This window comes from Pseudorca crassidens, chromosome 7 (assembly GCF_039906515.1).
Source record: "Pseudorca crassidens isolate mPseCra1 chromosome 7, mPseCra1.hap1, whole genome shotgun sequence".
Classification (NCBI taxonomy): domain Eukaryota; kingdom Metazoa; phylum Chordata; class Mammalia; order Artiodactyla; family Delphinidae; genus Pseudorca; species Pseudorca crassidens.
This window is the reverse complement of record NC_090302.1, coordinates 6310514-6325387: the sequence shown is the minus strand read 5'-3', so window position 1 is coordinate 6325387 and position 14874 is coordinate 6310514. Positions and strand designations below refer to the sequence as shown.

The window sequence follows — 14874 nt, the reverse complement described above, 5'->3', positions numbered from 1 at the left end:
AGGGCTCTCATTTGTATAAATTTGTTTTCATGCTTCACGTTCATATACAGGTTGTTTAAACTAGTCATTTTAGTTTTCAGAAAAGCTTTCTAGTCAATTCTCCATTTCATTAGGGGCTTTTTCTGAGGTTCTGTCTTTTCTTTTGTTTGGAACATAGTCTTCGATTTCTTCATTTTGCTCGACTCTGTGTTGGTGTCTATGCATTAGATAAACAGCCCCCTCTCCCAATCTTGAAGGAGGGGCCTCATGGAGGAGATGAGCCTCCTCCTTCAACCCTGCCCTGACTCTTGGTTGTCTCTCAAACCTTTGTGATCATCCAAGTGGCCTATTTTATTTTTAGTGGCTCCTGGTAGTTGAGGGTTTTCCTAGAACTATCAGTGTCCCGAAGGGAAGGATCTCAGGCAGCACTGAGATTCAGGCAGATTGGAAGCCAGACGCTCAGGCCAGAATAGTTTTTTTAAATTAAGGTTTATTTTGAAGAAGTCTGAGTTCAATTTAAATGTCCGCCAATACCTTCCAAAGTAAGGTAATATTCAGAGACAATTTCCTCATCAGATGGCTTAGAGAAATTTCTGGAATATTCACATCCGAAGATTCCTTATTGATGAATGCCTTTGACTTAAATCTAACCAAAAAGTGCAACGTTATTCTTTGTACATTTTTATTATATATTTATAATGAACAAGCTTAGTTGGAAACAATTAAAATACTTAAGCTGTTGGTAAAAAAATTAAAAAATAGAGTCCATCTGGTAAGCAGCAGCTTTGGGAAGTAACCTGAGACGTGGTGTATTTTTCCTTTCCCCTGCGGGGAGCCCTGTAGCTCAGCATTCTGTAACCGTTTGAAGCAGGGTTGCTCTGGGGTCATAGCGAGAAGCTGAATGGCTGGGTCCTAGCATCTTCCGCTTGACTGAAGTGTGGTCAGTTGACGTTCTCCCCAGCAAGGCAGGCGTTCCTGTTCCCCACATCCTTTCCGTCAGCCATTGCATCTAGAAGCGCAGATGCTTTGTTAAGGTATGTTTGTCTCATTGGCAAAATTTTAAAAATTTGTTTTGGTTTTTATTTCTCTCTGACAGTATTTGGTGGTAGTGGTAACGAAAACGCAAGAGGGCCTGTGTGTGTGTTAAAATCAGGGGAGGAAAAGGGAAGAAGACAGACCAGCAGTCCGCTGGAGACTAGGGGGAGTGTGTTTCTTTCTTCTGGCAAGATTTGGGGAGGGTGGGCAGTTTGAGCCAAGGTTGACCCTTGGGTTGCCTCAGCTTCTTCTCCTGTTACCGGGGAAGAGCGCTCTGTGCTCTGTTCTCCGGGGTTGGCTGAGTGTGGGCCCTCCCGTAATGGTGAAGTGAGCGTCTCTTCTGTGACGGGAGGGCTGCACATGTACCAGCCTAGAGAGGGAGTCGGCCCAAATGAAGGTTTGCTTACAGGAGTGGTGGTGGTGTTTCCCGGGAGCACCAGCCCCGATGAGCCTGTGAAAGACAAGTTGAGGAGCCAGCTGAGGCCAGGTGCCTTTCAGTCAGCAAGGCAGTTGTACTGGGGTTTCTCTTTAGCTGAGAACTCGACTGTTGGGAAAGTTCTGTGAAGTTATAAGATGTGACAGCAGAAGAGGCCTGAGGGGGAGGCTTCAGCCGCAGGTGAGGGTCAAGGCTCAGCAGCTTCTGGGACCGCCGAGCCCGGACTGTCATCTCCCTCTTCTGCTCGGAAGTTCTGTTCCTGGAGGGCCCTTCTTAAATCCTCCAGAAATAACCCAAACCAGAGACCAGCACAGCCTTGCCTGTATTTTCTAGAAGGTCTTGAGTGCTCTGTCATGCACACTGGAGGGTGTTTCCTGAAGGAGGGCACTAGGTCTGATCCCCACCCAGGACATTAAGCACCTCTTTGTGCAAAGTATCAGTAATAATGTTTATGCCTCGCACACCTAAGACGAATTCACACCCTTCCTAATATGCCCTCTGCACCAGAACTCTGACCTGGGCCACGCAGTGACCTTGCTGACTGAGGCTCTGGGTAGCTTCTCATTCACCTCTTCTTACCTCCTCTGTCTGAAGCTGAGCTGCGGGAGGGCGGTGCATTGGGAAGTGAGTCTGGCCCAGGGTAGTGCGTCCTCCCTGCCTCCAGCCTAGGCCTGCATGCAGTCCGGGCAGCTGCGCCCCCTGGGCCTGGGGGAATGAGGGCGCCTTCGGAAGTAATGCTGACTTTCCATCTTTTTCTCTTTCTGTTCCTTTTGACATCTCTCTTTGGACTCAAGCTCAAAGTGGCTTACTGATTTTGGTAACAGAATTTATCATAACAAAATCAGCAAGTTAAGTATTGGATGTAATTTCAGTTATCAGACTTTTAGCCACCGCACGTGCTATGCGTATCCTTGATGGTCTGAATTATTTCTGCCATCTTGAGAAGCGGGAGTGAGGAGAGATCTGGTTTGGGTTCCAGAAGCTGTGTCTCTGGGGCTCCCCTTCCCGAGTGCCGGTAACCTTTTACTACTTCCTGCACTCGTGCAAGTGGGTAACCAGCAAATGCAGAAACAGAGGTTGGAGACTAATAGAATTGTCTCTTAACCAAGCCTCTCCACATTTCAAGTCCAGAGATGGTTAGCATTTAGATTTAGTTTGGTTACAGAAACAGATGCATCCGTGTGCCACTTCGGCCACAGTTGACGGCAGTCTCGTGTGGCAGAAGGAGCAGTGGGGACCTGAAGCCCCCTTTCTCGTCTTTCCCGTATTCATTAGGGCCCTGTTGGTTGCAAACACGAGACTCAGGCCTCTACAAGGAAAAGAGAGGTCACCACATAGGGGTAGAAGGAAAGCGGGAGGCAGCTGGGTCCGTCCGCTCCCCCCGTCTCCGCTGGAGCCCCCCTCCTCTGGGCACCTCTCTGCTCCACTGTCTTCTCTATCCTCCACGCTCCCCTGGACCCATCCCCCTGGGAGCCCCTCTGTCGGCTTAGCACTGTGGCGCCTTGCCTCAGACCGGCTCAGGAGCTGCTGACCCTGGGGCCAGTGTCCTCTTGAAGTCAGGAGAGGCCACCTCGGCTCAAAAAAGTTGAGCAGGCCCTGAGGGCAGGACAGCTTCTGCTGGAAGCAGCGTGGGACTTGGCAGCCAGAGAGGCTGGCTTGGCCCGGGCACCGAGTCTACTCGCGCTGGTATGAGCGCTCTGTCAGCCCTACAGGTGGTTCCGGACAGCAGCCGGTGCCGAATCCCCCAGTCTCCTGCGGGACCAGCATGACAGAGTGTAGACGGCGCTGCGATAGAGGTGTGTGTCTGGAGCCACAGAAAGGCATCTCAGCAGAGGGCGAGAGGTCAGGCAGGGCTGGGATGGGCAGAGGCAGGAAGGGCAGGCCTTGCCCTCTGGGGACCGGGCTCTCCCCGCCTGGGCGGCTCCAGGGGCTGCGCCTGCATTCGCATCCCTGGGGTTTGAGTTTAGACTGAACGTCACCGCTGCTCGGTGCTCGACCTGAGCTTTGTCCGGTGTCTTTCTGCGCCACACGGAGGGCCTCTGCGCAGGTTGTGTGTAGTGCGGGGCGCTGCTCCGAGGACGGCTCTGCGGCTCTTTGTCCCCATTCAGCGTTTGTACTGAAACCAGGGCGTGCAGGGGGGTGTGCGTGGAGCTGTGAAGTTGCCAAAGCGCCGCCTCCTGCCCGGGAGGCTCCTGGGCGTCAGTCTGACCACGGCCTCCTCCTCCGTCTCCTCCAGCTGGCACCCCTCTCACTTCCCAGAGGCTTCACTGGGGAGCCAGGGCACAGCGCCCGTCCAGCCTCACACCACACCCCATCATCGCTGGCTCCGCCCGTGCCGCCCTTCTGTGCCCACGCACCCCTCACCCCGCAGCCGGGGCGCCTCCACTCCGCTCACTCACCGCTCCGCAGTCTCCAGCTCCAGCCCCCTTGCCTGTCCTGAGCTTCGGGCCCCTCTGTCCACCTGTCACCCCAAGCTTGCCTCTCCCCTGCATACCCTGTGGGCTTCGGCATCCACCCAGTCGCTGTCAGCAGAATATGGGTCTTGGCCTAAATGCCTCCCTCTCCCTCGGCCTGTGTGGGGTGAGTGACCACTTCTTGGAGGCTTAACGTCGTGTCTCCCGCCCTCTCCCCACTTTATCCTGGTGCCCTGCCCTCGTGTGGCCGATGTCCTCACCTCCCATCTTCTTCCCTTCCCGTCCATTCTCCTCAGCTACCCGAATCACCTGTAGACTGTTTTTCAAGAGGATACCCTGGCTCCTCCCCGGAGACTAGATTCTGAATGTTGGGGGTTCAGGTGTCTCTGTGCTTTTTTGACTCCCCTGGATCCTGCTGGAGCCAGGCCCGAGAACCCAGGTATAAGTGTCACGCCCACCCCGGTGACACGGCACGGAAGGCCGTCCACAGCCCCCCACGTGCCCATCCTCGACTCTCCTGCCATGTGCCTTCACCAGCAGCTTCTTAGCGCTCCCTGACTGTCGGGGAGCTTTCTTGTGTTTCCTCCAAGCCTTTTCTTGTTAGATTTCTTTTCAGAAACTCCCCTGCCCTCCCCCCTCTCCTCCATCTCGCTGCTGCTCCTGTCTTTCAACACAGGAGGTGACTCTTCTCACCCCAAGCCGTCGTCACACCTGCACCCTGGCACCCCCATCCTGTCTGTGTGAAGTGGCTCTGCGTGTCCGTCTGGAAGACCGTCCCTTCTGCTGGGCAGTGGGCTCCCTGGGAGCACCAGTTCCAGCTCTCTGTCCTTGCCCCAGGCCCGGCCTGACAGAGTGAATGTTGTTTTCTCAGTTGGGCCACCATCTGGCAAGGAGTGTTTCCTTAGGGAAGGAAAGGGAGCAGAGGTTTTCCCAGGCCCGCTCTCCGAGCCGCCCTTGGGTCGCGGCGCCTGTGCTCTGCCCTCCGCGTCCGCGCGGGTTGGCCGCCTCCTTGTCCTTTTCAACCTGGGGCAGTAGCCACACGATCCGCCGGCTGTTGCCAGGAGTGTTTCTGGAAGACTCGAGGTTGTACTTCTTCCCTTACATCAACAGGTTTGGAGGCGCATAGGGGTTGCTCTGCTGGGGCTGGAAAGGCTTGTGGTGCCCGTGTCCTAGTCTGGAGAAGGTCCCTTTAGAAGCTGCCCTGGGTGCATGGATTTCTCCTGGGAGAAGTGTGAGCGCTTCCTGGTGAGGTCAGGCCCGAGACGGGCACCGGCTGGCAGGAAGTGATGCTGGGTTCTCTCAGTTGGTGTTCCCTTTGTCTGGGGGCTGCATTTATACTCAGCCACAGCCTCTGCAGGGATCCCTCAGTTCCCACAAGAACCACCTACCTGCAGCATACTTTGTCCTGGCTTTACCAGAAGTACAGATAACGCATGAGTCCAGAGGACTCTTGTTTGAGAAAAGCCCCAACTCTGGGGAGGACTGGATGGCTTTGGGGCTTGGTCACAGCAGCAGCTGGTGGCAGGAAAGAAGGGAGAAAAAATTTTCTTTCCTTACTCAAATAAAATAATTTATCTACTGTTAGGTCCAGCTGGACAAACTCTAGATGTCACATGTAGGGCCACTGAGTCGCCATTTGTAAGTAGCAGGATTTGGGAATTGGTGCGGGGGATAGGTACGGTCCTTGGAGAGAGTCTGTTGGAATGATTGATTGAATTTATTTTACTGATTAGGAAATTCCTGTTGGTCCGCGATGGAGGAACATAGGTGCCTCCTTGCTTCCTAGAGTCCTTAGGGAGATGCTGGGCCAGGGGTGTTTGTTTCTAACACTTTATTTTGTAGAACAGTTTTAGGTTCATAACATTGAACAAAATTGAACAGAGGGTACAGATACTTCGCATATGCCCCCGCCCCACACACGCATAGCTGCCTCCATTATCAGCATCCCCTGTCCACAGTAGTACGTTCCTTACAACTGATGAGCCTGTATGGACGTATTATCATCCAGAGCCCGTAGTTTACAGTAGGCTCACTCCTGGTGCTGTACACTGTGTGGGTTTGGACAGATGTGTGCCCACCATTATATAATAGAATCATACAGAGTCATTTTGCTGCCCTGAAAATCCCCTGTGCTCCGCCTAGCAGGTGGAGTTCAGTATCGGCTTGGTGTTTCCTGCTACGGAGCCGCTCAGTTGTGTCATGGATACCCAGATCCTTAGAATCTGTCTAGCTCACATTTTGTGAGGCAAGAGGCTGTCTTCTCATAGACCCCCACCTTCTCAGGAGATGTCGTGAGTCACTCTCTGTCTCTAACGGTCAAAGAATCTTTGGGCCCAGAAAGTTCCTCTAAACCTGTGGTTCTGTCCCAGGACTCAGAAATGATCCACTGTGGCTGGTTAGTGTAAACATCTACAGCTGATTAGCTTTTTTTCAGAATGTTAATTATGATACAGATACTGGTGTCATAATTGTGACTAGTGTATATACGTAACATAAAAATTTGTGACAAAAAGAAAGAGATGAATGCTGGTTGTGATAACAGCTGGTATGTAGTGACTGGGCAGGACAGAGAATCTCGTTTCTCCCTCACGACAGTTTTGGAAAGTGGGGACTGTGTTTCTCCTGCAGCACAGGGAGGTCACGTGACTTGGGCAAGCTTACACAGCTAGTAAAGGGCGGGTCAGGATTTGAACCCACGTGTGTCTGATTCCAGAGCCAACACCCTTTACCCCTGGCTGCCACTGTGCTGTGGTGAAGACGGCCTTTTACTTTAAGACTGAGGTTTTCCTCGTTTTTTCCCTCATTCAGAGTGACCACGTCAGGGGTGATGGAGAATATGAAGAAAGTCAAGAAGGTGACCAACGGCTCGGTGGAGCCGCAGGGTGAGTGGGAAGGCAGCGCGTGATGGAGGAGCTCCGAGGCGGCACTGTCAAAGGAAACGGTTTATTCGTAGTCCTGTTGGTCGGCGAGAGAGGTCGGCCCTCCCGACGGTGACACCGCAGAGCACGTGGCTGGGAGCAGTTGCCACGGAAGCCTAACTTTTCACTCTTTTCTGGAGCCGGATCTGTGGCTGGTGATAGGCAGCTAGAATTCTCCTTCAGGTGGGAGTGCTGGGTAGGGGGTGTGAGAGGAGGAGGGTAAAAGGAAGACCTTGTTTTTAATCTCTATATTTTAAATTGGGAACTCTTCAGGTAGGTGCAGTGTGACCCAGTGTGTAGCAGCGGAGTGTTGATGGATGGGGCATGGTAGGTGGTGGTGTGTCTGCAGCCGTTCAGGGCACGGGAAGGGGCTTTAGGAAACGAGCAGATGTCGAGTGGGGCACGGGGGCTCACAAAGAAGGGAGAGGTGAGCATCGCTGCGTCTTGGGGACAAAAAACGAGTGAGATCAGGTTATTTTAGAAAGCAAAGTCAAAACCCAATTTAGTATTAAGAGAGTGCCCCAGGATTTCCGACCCTGAATGTCGCCCCAGACCTTCATCCCGGATTCTGAAAGTGACCAGGAGCGACAGTCGTCCGAGGGCTACGGTGTCAGAGTCAAGGCCCTGGTGGTGGCAAATGGTTCTCTTGACTGAAGTGTGTTCTGTGTTACCTAATGGATGGACGAAGTGTGTTTTTAAGCTCGAAAAGCCGCCTCCTGTAGGATTTCCCTGAACGTCTGGTCCCCCCGACGGCGCAGAGCAGCACCATCTCTGGCGGCCCTCTCTTCCCTCTCTTCTCGCAGCTGCATCTATTTTGTGTGATCAGAATACGGGGAAATGGGAAGGACTTGTCCTTAAGGAGCAGCTGGGGGCAGAAAGGATCATGTCGAAGCAGATCCTTAAGGCACGTCGTCATCATGACAAAGCTTTCCCTGTAGCCAGGTAGGACTTCTAAAGGGAGGAATGCAGCAGACCTTGTCCCTGTATTCCAAGAGTAAGTATGCGAAGAAGGTGAGGGTGATTAGCAGGTTTACTCTGGGGTGTGGGGATGATGAGATCTTTCACAGAAGCTCAGTGAGGTTCCCTTCCAAACTTTCAGAGCTTGGAGAGGAACACGGATAGATTGCCTGAGGTGAGCAGTACTGCAGCTCGTAGCCAAGTCATCCGAGTATTGGGACAAGCTCAGAAGGTTCCCTGTGACGGAGGGCATAGCAGGGCTTTCTGCTCATTTCCTACTAAGGCTTTGGCTGCCGGAGCCTGAGATGGGGACTGAAACACTGCATCAGGCAAGCTCCCTGGAGCGTGGGGTCCCAGCCGGGCGGGGTAGCTCCCAGTGCCCACGCGCGTCAGGAGCCCGAGCCCCCCCCCCCCGACCTCCTGGCCTGCCTCCTGGGTGCTGGATGGTGACGGTGGCCGGTGGTTATTCTCTTACCTCTGACTTGGAAGGGTCGATCAGAAGCCACAAGATTTAGGGGTGCCGCTCAGTATGCCCGGTTTGGGAACCTGAAGTGTCTTTACTCAGAAAACAGTTATTTTCCCTCTCCTGTACCATTGTCACTTCCTAAATGACCAGTGAGGAAGCAGGTGTCCTTTCCATGCGCTTCGATGAGCCCTCTGTGCTCTGCCCAGTGCCACCTCCACAGGGGCTCGGTCCTGGCTGAGTGAGGAGGAAGACCAGCGTCTTCCAAGGCTGCTGCTGCCCACCTCTCCGCAGATGTTTTAGGGAAGGGTTCATGTGTCTTCCCATCTTCAGGAGCGAGGAAATAGGCCCCAAGTATTCATCTAAGGGCCTTTTTTTGTCTTTTAAGTAATCTGGGAGCTGTGTGACAGGAGAAGGAAGTGGCAGGGAGGACGGGAGTATTTTTCAGACTTTGTTTTCCTGACGTGAACACCATCCCAGTGATTAAGAGATGTGTCGCATACTGTGGCCGAAACTTCCTTTGGTGCTTCCCTCCGAGGGACGTGTTTGCTGTTTGTCCTGCAAGCAGATGTTCTCGACTAGGCCGTAGACCTCTTGGCAAGAACCAAAGGTTTGAGGAAACACACACACACACACACACACACACACACACACACACACGCACACACACGCACAAGGGTCTCCACAGAGGTGTCCTCACTTCATGTGCTGGAAGCGGGGAAGCGAGTAAATGAAGATGAGGGTGTGCATGTGGGCTGGCACCGGCCCCTGCTCAGCCTTCCTGCTCTGAGGTCCCCGGGCCCCAGCGGTCACAGGAGGGCATGAGCCAGAGGGCTGGGCTTCTCTGTGGTACCGGGTGGTCTTCAAATCCCACGCGGCACCTCTAGGCTCGCAGAATGGCTGAGAGGCTGCAGTTTTACAGTGCTGACCCTTCTGGAACCGGAAGGTACAGATGAGATAAGTTAGTGGATTAGAAATAAAGGCAGGCCGCAGGCTTCCTAGCAAACGGGTCGTCTGCCCACGTCCTATATTTTAACTGGCAGAAGGTTTAAAGGCAGGCCGCTGATCAAGAGAAATCAAACCCCCAGCCCAAGATTGGGAAAATAGGTGGTGGTTCAAGTTTTTCCAAAATTATTTAAGCTCTTCATCCTGTTCTCTTTCTCTATGACTTGATGGCAGTAAGCAGCATTCAGCTCTACTCTTGCGTAAAGATGACTGACTGGGGGCTAAAGCCAAGGTGCTTCCCCAGCTGACAGCCCGCTTCCTGCAGCCTGATTTTCACAGTCCCCTTGGGCTCACGGTGATGCAGTGTTTGAATGGTTAAGCCCTCTCAGTATTTCAGGGATTGGGCAGAAAGGATCGGTGCACATCATAGAACGATCGGTGGTATTTATAGCTTCGCTTTGTGCTGCTCCCCGTTTCTGCCTACGCGAAATATACGTACTTCCTCTGAGAATCCGGCCGTGGACTGGAGGTGCCGCTGGCTGTGAAACTTTAGCAAGTAAAGGATCTGTTTTCCTTTGATAGAGTGTGTGTGTTTTGCTAGAAAATTACTTCTTGGACCACAAGAACAATCACTGATCTCTTAATCCTGGCTCTTAACAGTGGCGAAAGACTCCATCAGCCTGTTTCTTGGTCCCGCAATACTTTAACGTTTTAGCAGCAGTGCCTCCGCTGAATACTCCTGCTGGCTCCTCTTGTAAAGAGAAGCTTGCTTTGGTGTAAAAGATGGTTTCTCAGATCATAGCCTGAGTCTGTTCAGTTTTCTTTCAAGAAACCACTTTAGAGTAAAATTTCCAGCTTTTTTTTCCCCTGGACATGTCCAGCCAGCCAAGGCGGCACCAGTCTCTTCATAAGTGCACTCCACGGGACTGCCTCGGCAAGGCGTCCCCTCCCTCATTGTGATCTCGCCACAGGATGCTCTCCTCCCCCCTCCCTCTTCCCCCCTTCCTCCCCTCCTCCCCCCCTCCTTCCCCCTCCCCCCCCATCTCCTTCTCTTTCCTCGCCTTGGCCCTCGCCCATCAGTTCCACATGGGCTCAGTCTGGGAATACGGGCTGAAGCCTGTGGTGCATTGCAGCATTTTCTCCCAGCAGCTGTGTGAAGGATGTATTTTCCAAGCTAAGAATATTATCCCAAGAGCACATATTACTGCTTTGGACCGTATATGATCTTCTGCCCCTGCACGGAGATGTATGTCTTATTTTAGTCTGTACCGACCAAGGAACAGTGTCAAAGATGCCAGTTTTAATTGTGAGTGGCTCTGGCCATCTCTGCCATCCTGGAGCATTTCCTTCGAGGGAGGCTTCTAGGACCGAGACAGTCTGATGGGTTATTGGCCCTGCTCTGTACACCCCGTAGAGCAGTGGGACTGTTGGTGCTTCCTGCTGCCGAGCAGCTCGTTCAGAGGACACGGATCCTCGCCCCCTCCTCCTCCTGCTCTGCACTCCACACCTCACCCTTGCTCCCCTGACCCACGCCTGACCTTCAGCAAATTCCCAACACGCTGAGCCCAGGACGCCTGTGGCCTGCTGCTTTCTTTTCTCTTCCCCACGGAAGAGAATTCCCCACGGAAGAAGTTAAGTTAGACTTTAACTTGATACCTCTTGGTGTATCAAAAACCATACCAGACGTTCTAGAAGATCTGCCCTTTACTCCAGTTTTCTCTAGGGTGTTTCTGGCAGGAGGTCGTACAAGAGCTCCACCTGAGTTGATGCTAATACTTGTCACTACGACCTGGAATGTAGTTACTGATTGGCAAGCCGGACATTCCCCCCAGGGCCCTTCTGTCGCCTGGCGATGCATCTGCCCTCTCTGCACGGCTTATGCTTGAAATATAATGTTTTTCAGTGGCTCGTTGCTAGGACATGGACACGCACATCCTCCGAGAGACTGTGTGCAGAAAGCACTCGGTGGGGCGGGGCGGGGAGGTGCAGGAGCAAGGATTTGGTTGTGTTGTGTCAAGGACCTTTGGGACCTACTGGCAGGAAGTCTGCAGGCGGGCCGTTTGGGAAGGAGTGCGGATAAAGTCAGTAAAGGTCAAGGTGAGACAGAAGAGATAGCTCGCCCCCAGACAGCAAGCTTATCTTGGGGCGGGGTTTGAGACTTCGGGGTGGGCAGCCAAACCAGTCAGGGGGCCAGGCAGTCAGCCTTCTTAGTGTTTAAGACACTTATTACAAAAGGGTCCAAAAATCCTGTCCACACAAGGGGGCTTCTTGATGCCTTAAGCAGCCTTTGCGGATGGTAAATTGGATTTGCCTAGTCATGTGACCTCAGAAGAACTCAGACACATCCAATCCAGAAATAAGTTTCATTTGGGGGAGAAAATGTCTGTAAATATTCTTTTTTTTTTTTTTTTTCTTGCGGTACGTGGGCCTCTCACTGTCGCGACCTCTCCCGTTGCGGAGCACAGGCTCCGGATGCGCAGGCTCAGCGGCCATGGCTCACGGGCCCAGCCGCTCCGCGGCATGTGGGATCTTCCCGGACTGGGGCACGAACCCGTGTCCCCTGCATCGGCAGGCGGACTCTCAACCGCTGTGCCACCAGGAAAGCCCAATGGAAGTCTTTTTTTTTTTTTTTTTGTAAATATTCTTTGCTTTCCAGGTTAGACTGGGATGCAGCAGGAGTTTTCAGTACTTTTTTTTTAAACACTGATGGTCACTGAAGAGTGTTTATGTGAACATCTGCCGGGTGGAGGTTCCGATCCGGGTGATGTAGGGGACGGGTTCTCCTGCTGTGATGCAAACATGTAAAATAAAGATTCTGTGACAGGAACGTATGTTTGTAATCCGAGGGCGTTGCCAACTGCTGCCTGCTGTCTCTCCGCCCCCCTCCCCCCTTATAATTCTTTCCTTTGTGATTTTTGTTCATTAAATTAGTTAATTGCCTCCCACTCGCTCCCACTGGCAAGAGTGACACCTACTAGAGAAGCTCCCTGTGTCTCAGCTGCCATTGAAACTCAGACGTGACTTCAACTCCAGAGGCTTTGTTTTGGAACAAACTGAAGATCAGTTGTAGTTGACTGGTGTCCTGCCTCCACTGGGGACAGGGGTTGCTCTCTGAGTCAGGGCCTGGGCACTGCTGCCATTTGAGGGGAGATGACGGCAGAGACTTGGGGTAAAGCCTACCCTGTGACAGGCTCGGGTTCACCCTCTTACGATGTTGGTCATCAGATAACCCTGCTGGTGTTCCCACATCAGAATCAGAGAAATCCAAGATTTCAGACTCAAAGCATTTTTGGAAGTCCTCCAATCCCAAACCCCTTATTTTACTAGGAATGTTTTAAATTGAGGTGTAACTCACATACAGTAAAATTTACCCTTTAAGCGTGTAGTTGGATGAGTTTTGACAAGTGTATATACAGTTCTGAAGCCTCTGCAATAAGTGAGATGGAACATTTCCATCACCCCATAAAGTCCCCTGTGCCCCTTCTCAGTCAAAACCACCCCCTGTCCAGAACTACCACAGCCGCTGCTCTGATTTCTACGCTGTAGGTTAGTTTATTCTAGAACTTCACGTGAGTGGAATCACACTTCCTTGTATGGCTTCTTCCACTCAGGAGACTGTCTGTGATTTGTCCATCCAAAGCCCTGGCTTTAAAGCTGCAAAAAATGGGGGCGTAGAGAGGATTGTGCCCCCCCTCCCCCAGCCAGTAGGTATCAGAGCTGAGGTGAGAACCCAGGTCTCCTGACTCCAGCCTTGGTGTGGTGATGAGGATTAAGTTAGGGGCCTGGCCTGGAGCTCTATCGGGTACTGTTGCTGTGTTTACAGTAACGTTAGAATGATCCTCAGTTCACAGCATCCCAGAAGCTCGGAATGAAGGGCCTCAGAGTCCATGTCGTTTCCCCTGGGCTTTCCAGTTACCGGCCATGCCTCACCCGCAGCTCCTTCCTGACTCTGCAGAGGCCTTGGGTTACCCAGGGTGTCCATGGAGAGAAGCCTCAGGAGCGGGGACAGGGCATTCCAAGAGTAGAGCCCAGGAATCGGGTGAGACTCTCAAGGGTGAGAGATGCTGAGGCCACCCAGGAAGGGGACAGCTGAGGAAAGGTGTGGGAAGGACCTGGGGACCGTCTAATCCAGTACTTCACAAACTGGAGCAAGCATCAGAGTCCCTGGAGGGCCCAGGGCTTCTGATTCAATAGGTCTCTTGCGGGGCCTGAGACGTTGCATTGCTAACAAGCTCCCAGGTGATGCCACCTCGGCTGGTCCCAGGTCACACCTTGAGAACCGCTGGTGTAACCCAGCTCCCTTCTTGAGACTTGCCCCAGTCATTCAGGGGGTGCGTTGAGCACCCACCCGTGCAGACTCCTGCTGGTCACACAGCAGCGAGACGGCGTCCTGACTCTGGGCCTGCCTGGCAGGGTTGCAGTGGTAATCCGGTGAGGGGTGCCAGCGGGCCAGCTGAGCTGCTCCCCTCCATCAGCCTTGGCTTCCTCCTCCCCCGTTAGAAATGCAGCCGTCCGGGCTGACAACCTGTGAACTTCGCGGGCCGAGGACCCTGCACCTCCAGTGCCGCTCAGGGTCAGGAAGGCCTGTGCCAGTGGGTCCGACCACAGCTCACTCGCCTTCTGGTTTCTCTAATGAGCCGGAAGACCAGACCAAGTGGGCAGCAGACAGCTGACCCAGATCTACCTGCTGAGAGCGGCCGACGGCCCTTGGGACCCTGTGGAGTCCTCCCGACGCCCACGTGGGCTCCTTCCCTGTGGCAGCCGCCTTCGGGCGCCCTGCCCTTCCCCAGGGATCTGTCAGGTCGGCAGGTTGAGAGCTGCGCGGTCCCTCAGGCTACTCGACAGTGAGGCTGGTAAGTGGGGTGAGAAAGTGCTGGACTTTCTTCCCGCAGACCTGCGCCCGAGCTGCGTGCACAACAGGCGTTTCCGAGCATCCATCCAGCCCTAGAGCTGGCCTGGCCCCACCACGTGGGGAGAAGCTGCCTCAGCGGTTTGGGGGCTGGATTTTAGGGGGTCAGTGTGCCCCTTGCAGGAGCTGCACCCTGCACTGCTCCTTCCCAGTTTGCCAGGGTTGCTGACTTTCATAAAAAACAAGGAATCTGCTCATGGAAACATCTGCAGAACCAACCGAGCTTAAGTCTTGTTTATGCACTCAGCACGCGTCTCATTCAGGGCCCGGGCTCTAGGCTGCAAGCCTCACCGAGGGCTGCACTCCTCAACGCACTAGTGTTTGCAGGACCACAGCGCAAAATGATGCGAGCCTGGTTTCCACCGCGTGATGGGAGAGCAATGAGGGGGGGTGCGTGGGGGAGGGTTGAGCGCATGACTGCTGCCCCTGCTTCCTCCCACCCTTTCCATTTTAACTGGCCCCTTCGCATCAGCAGTACTGCTTGGTCAAGTTTTCTTCCCATTAAAAAAAACAAATCTCCCTAGGCCAAGCTGCAGCCCCTGCCCCCCACTTACAGGGCGAACTTCTCTGGTCTGCCTCTTTCCCCTCCAGTACCCCCAACTCACTGCGGTCGGGTTCCACCGGCCAAAGTCTCCTGCAGCCTCTGGGGCTTGGTTATTACCTGCCGTGACTGTAGCAGCCTGTGGCACAGTGGGACCCCTCCCCTTTCACCCTTGGCCACATCACCTTGCACCCACTGCCTCCCTCCTCGGAATTCCACGCCAGCCAGGTTAGACTTCTGGTAGTTTTCCTTCTCTCTCCAGCTGCTTGGCCACAGT

The 14874-nt window shown here is 53.4% G+C and overlaps 1 protein-coding gene across 1 annotated transcript in view; it reads left to right on the top strand.

Moving 5' to 3' along the window:
• Positions 1–11974, top strand: part of GPR107 (G protein-coupled receptor 107) — a 73931-nt gene extending 61957 nt beyond the window's left edge. The window contains exon 18 of the mRNA XM_067742983.1: positions 6673–11974. Coding sequence (XP_067599084.1) covers positions 6673–6769 — 97 coding nt within the window. The 3' untranslated portion in view covers positions 6770–11974. The remainder of the gene's footprint in view (positions 1–6672) is intronic.
• Positions 11975–14874: the final 2900 nt, after the last annotated feature.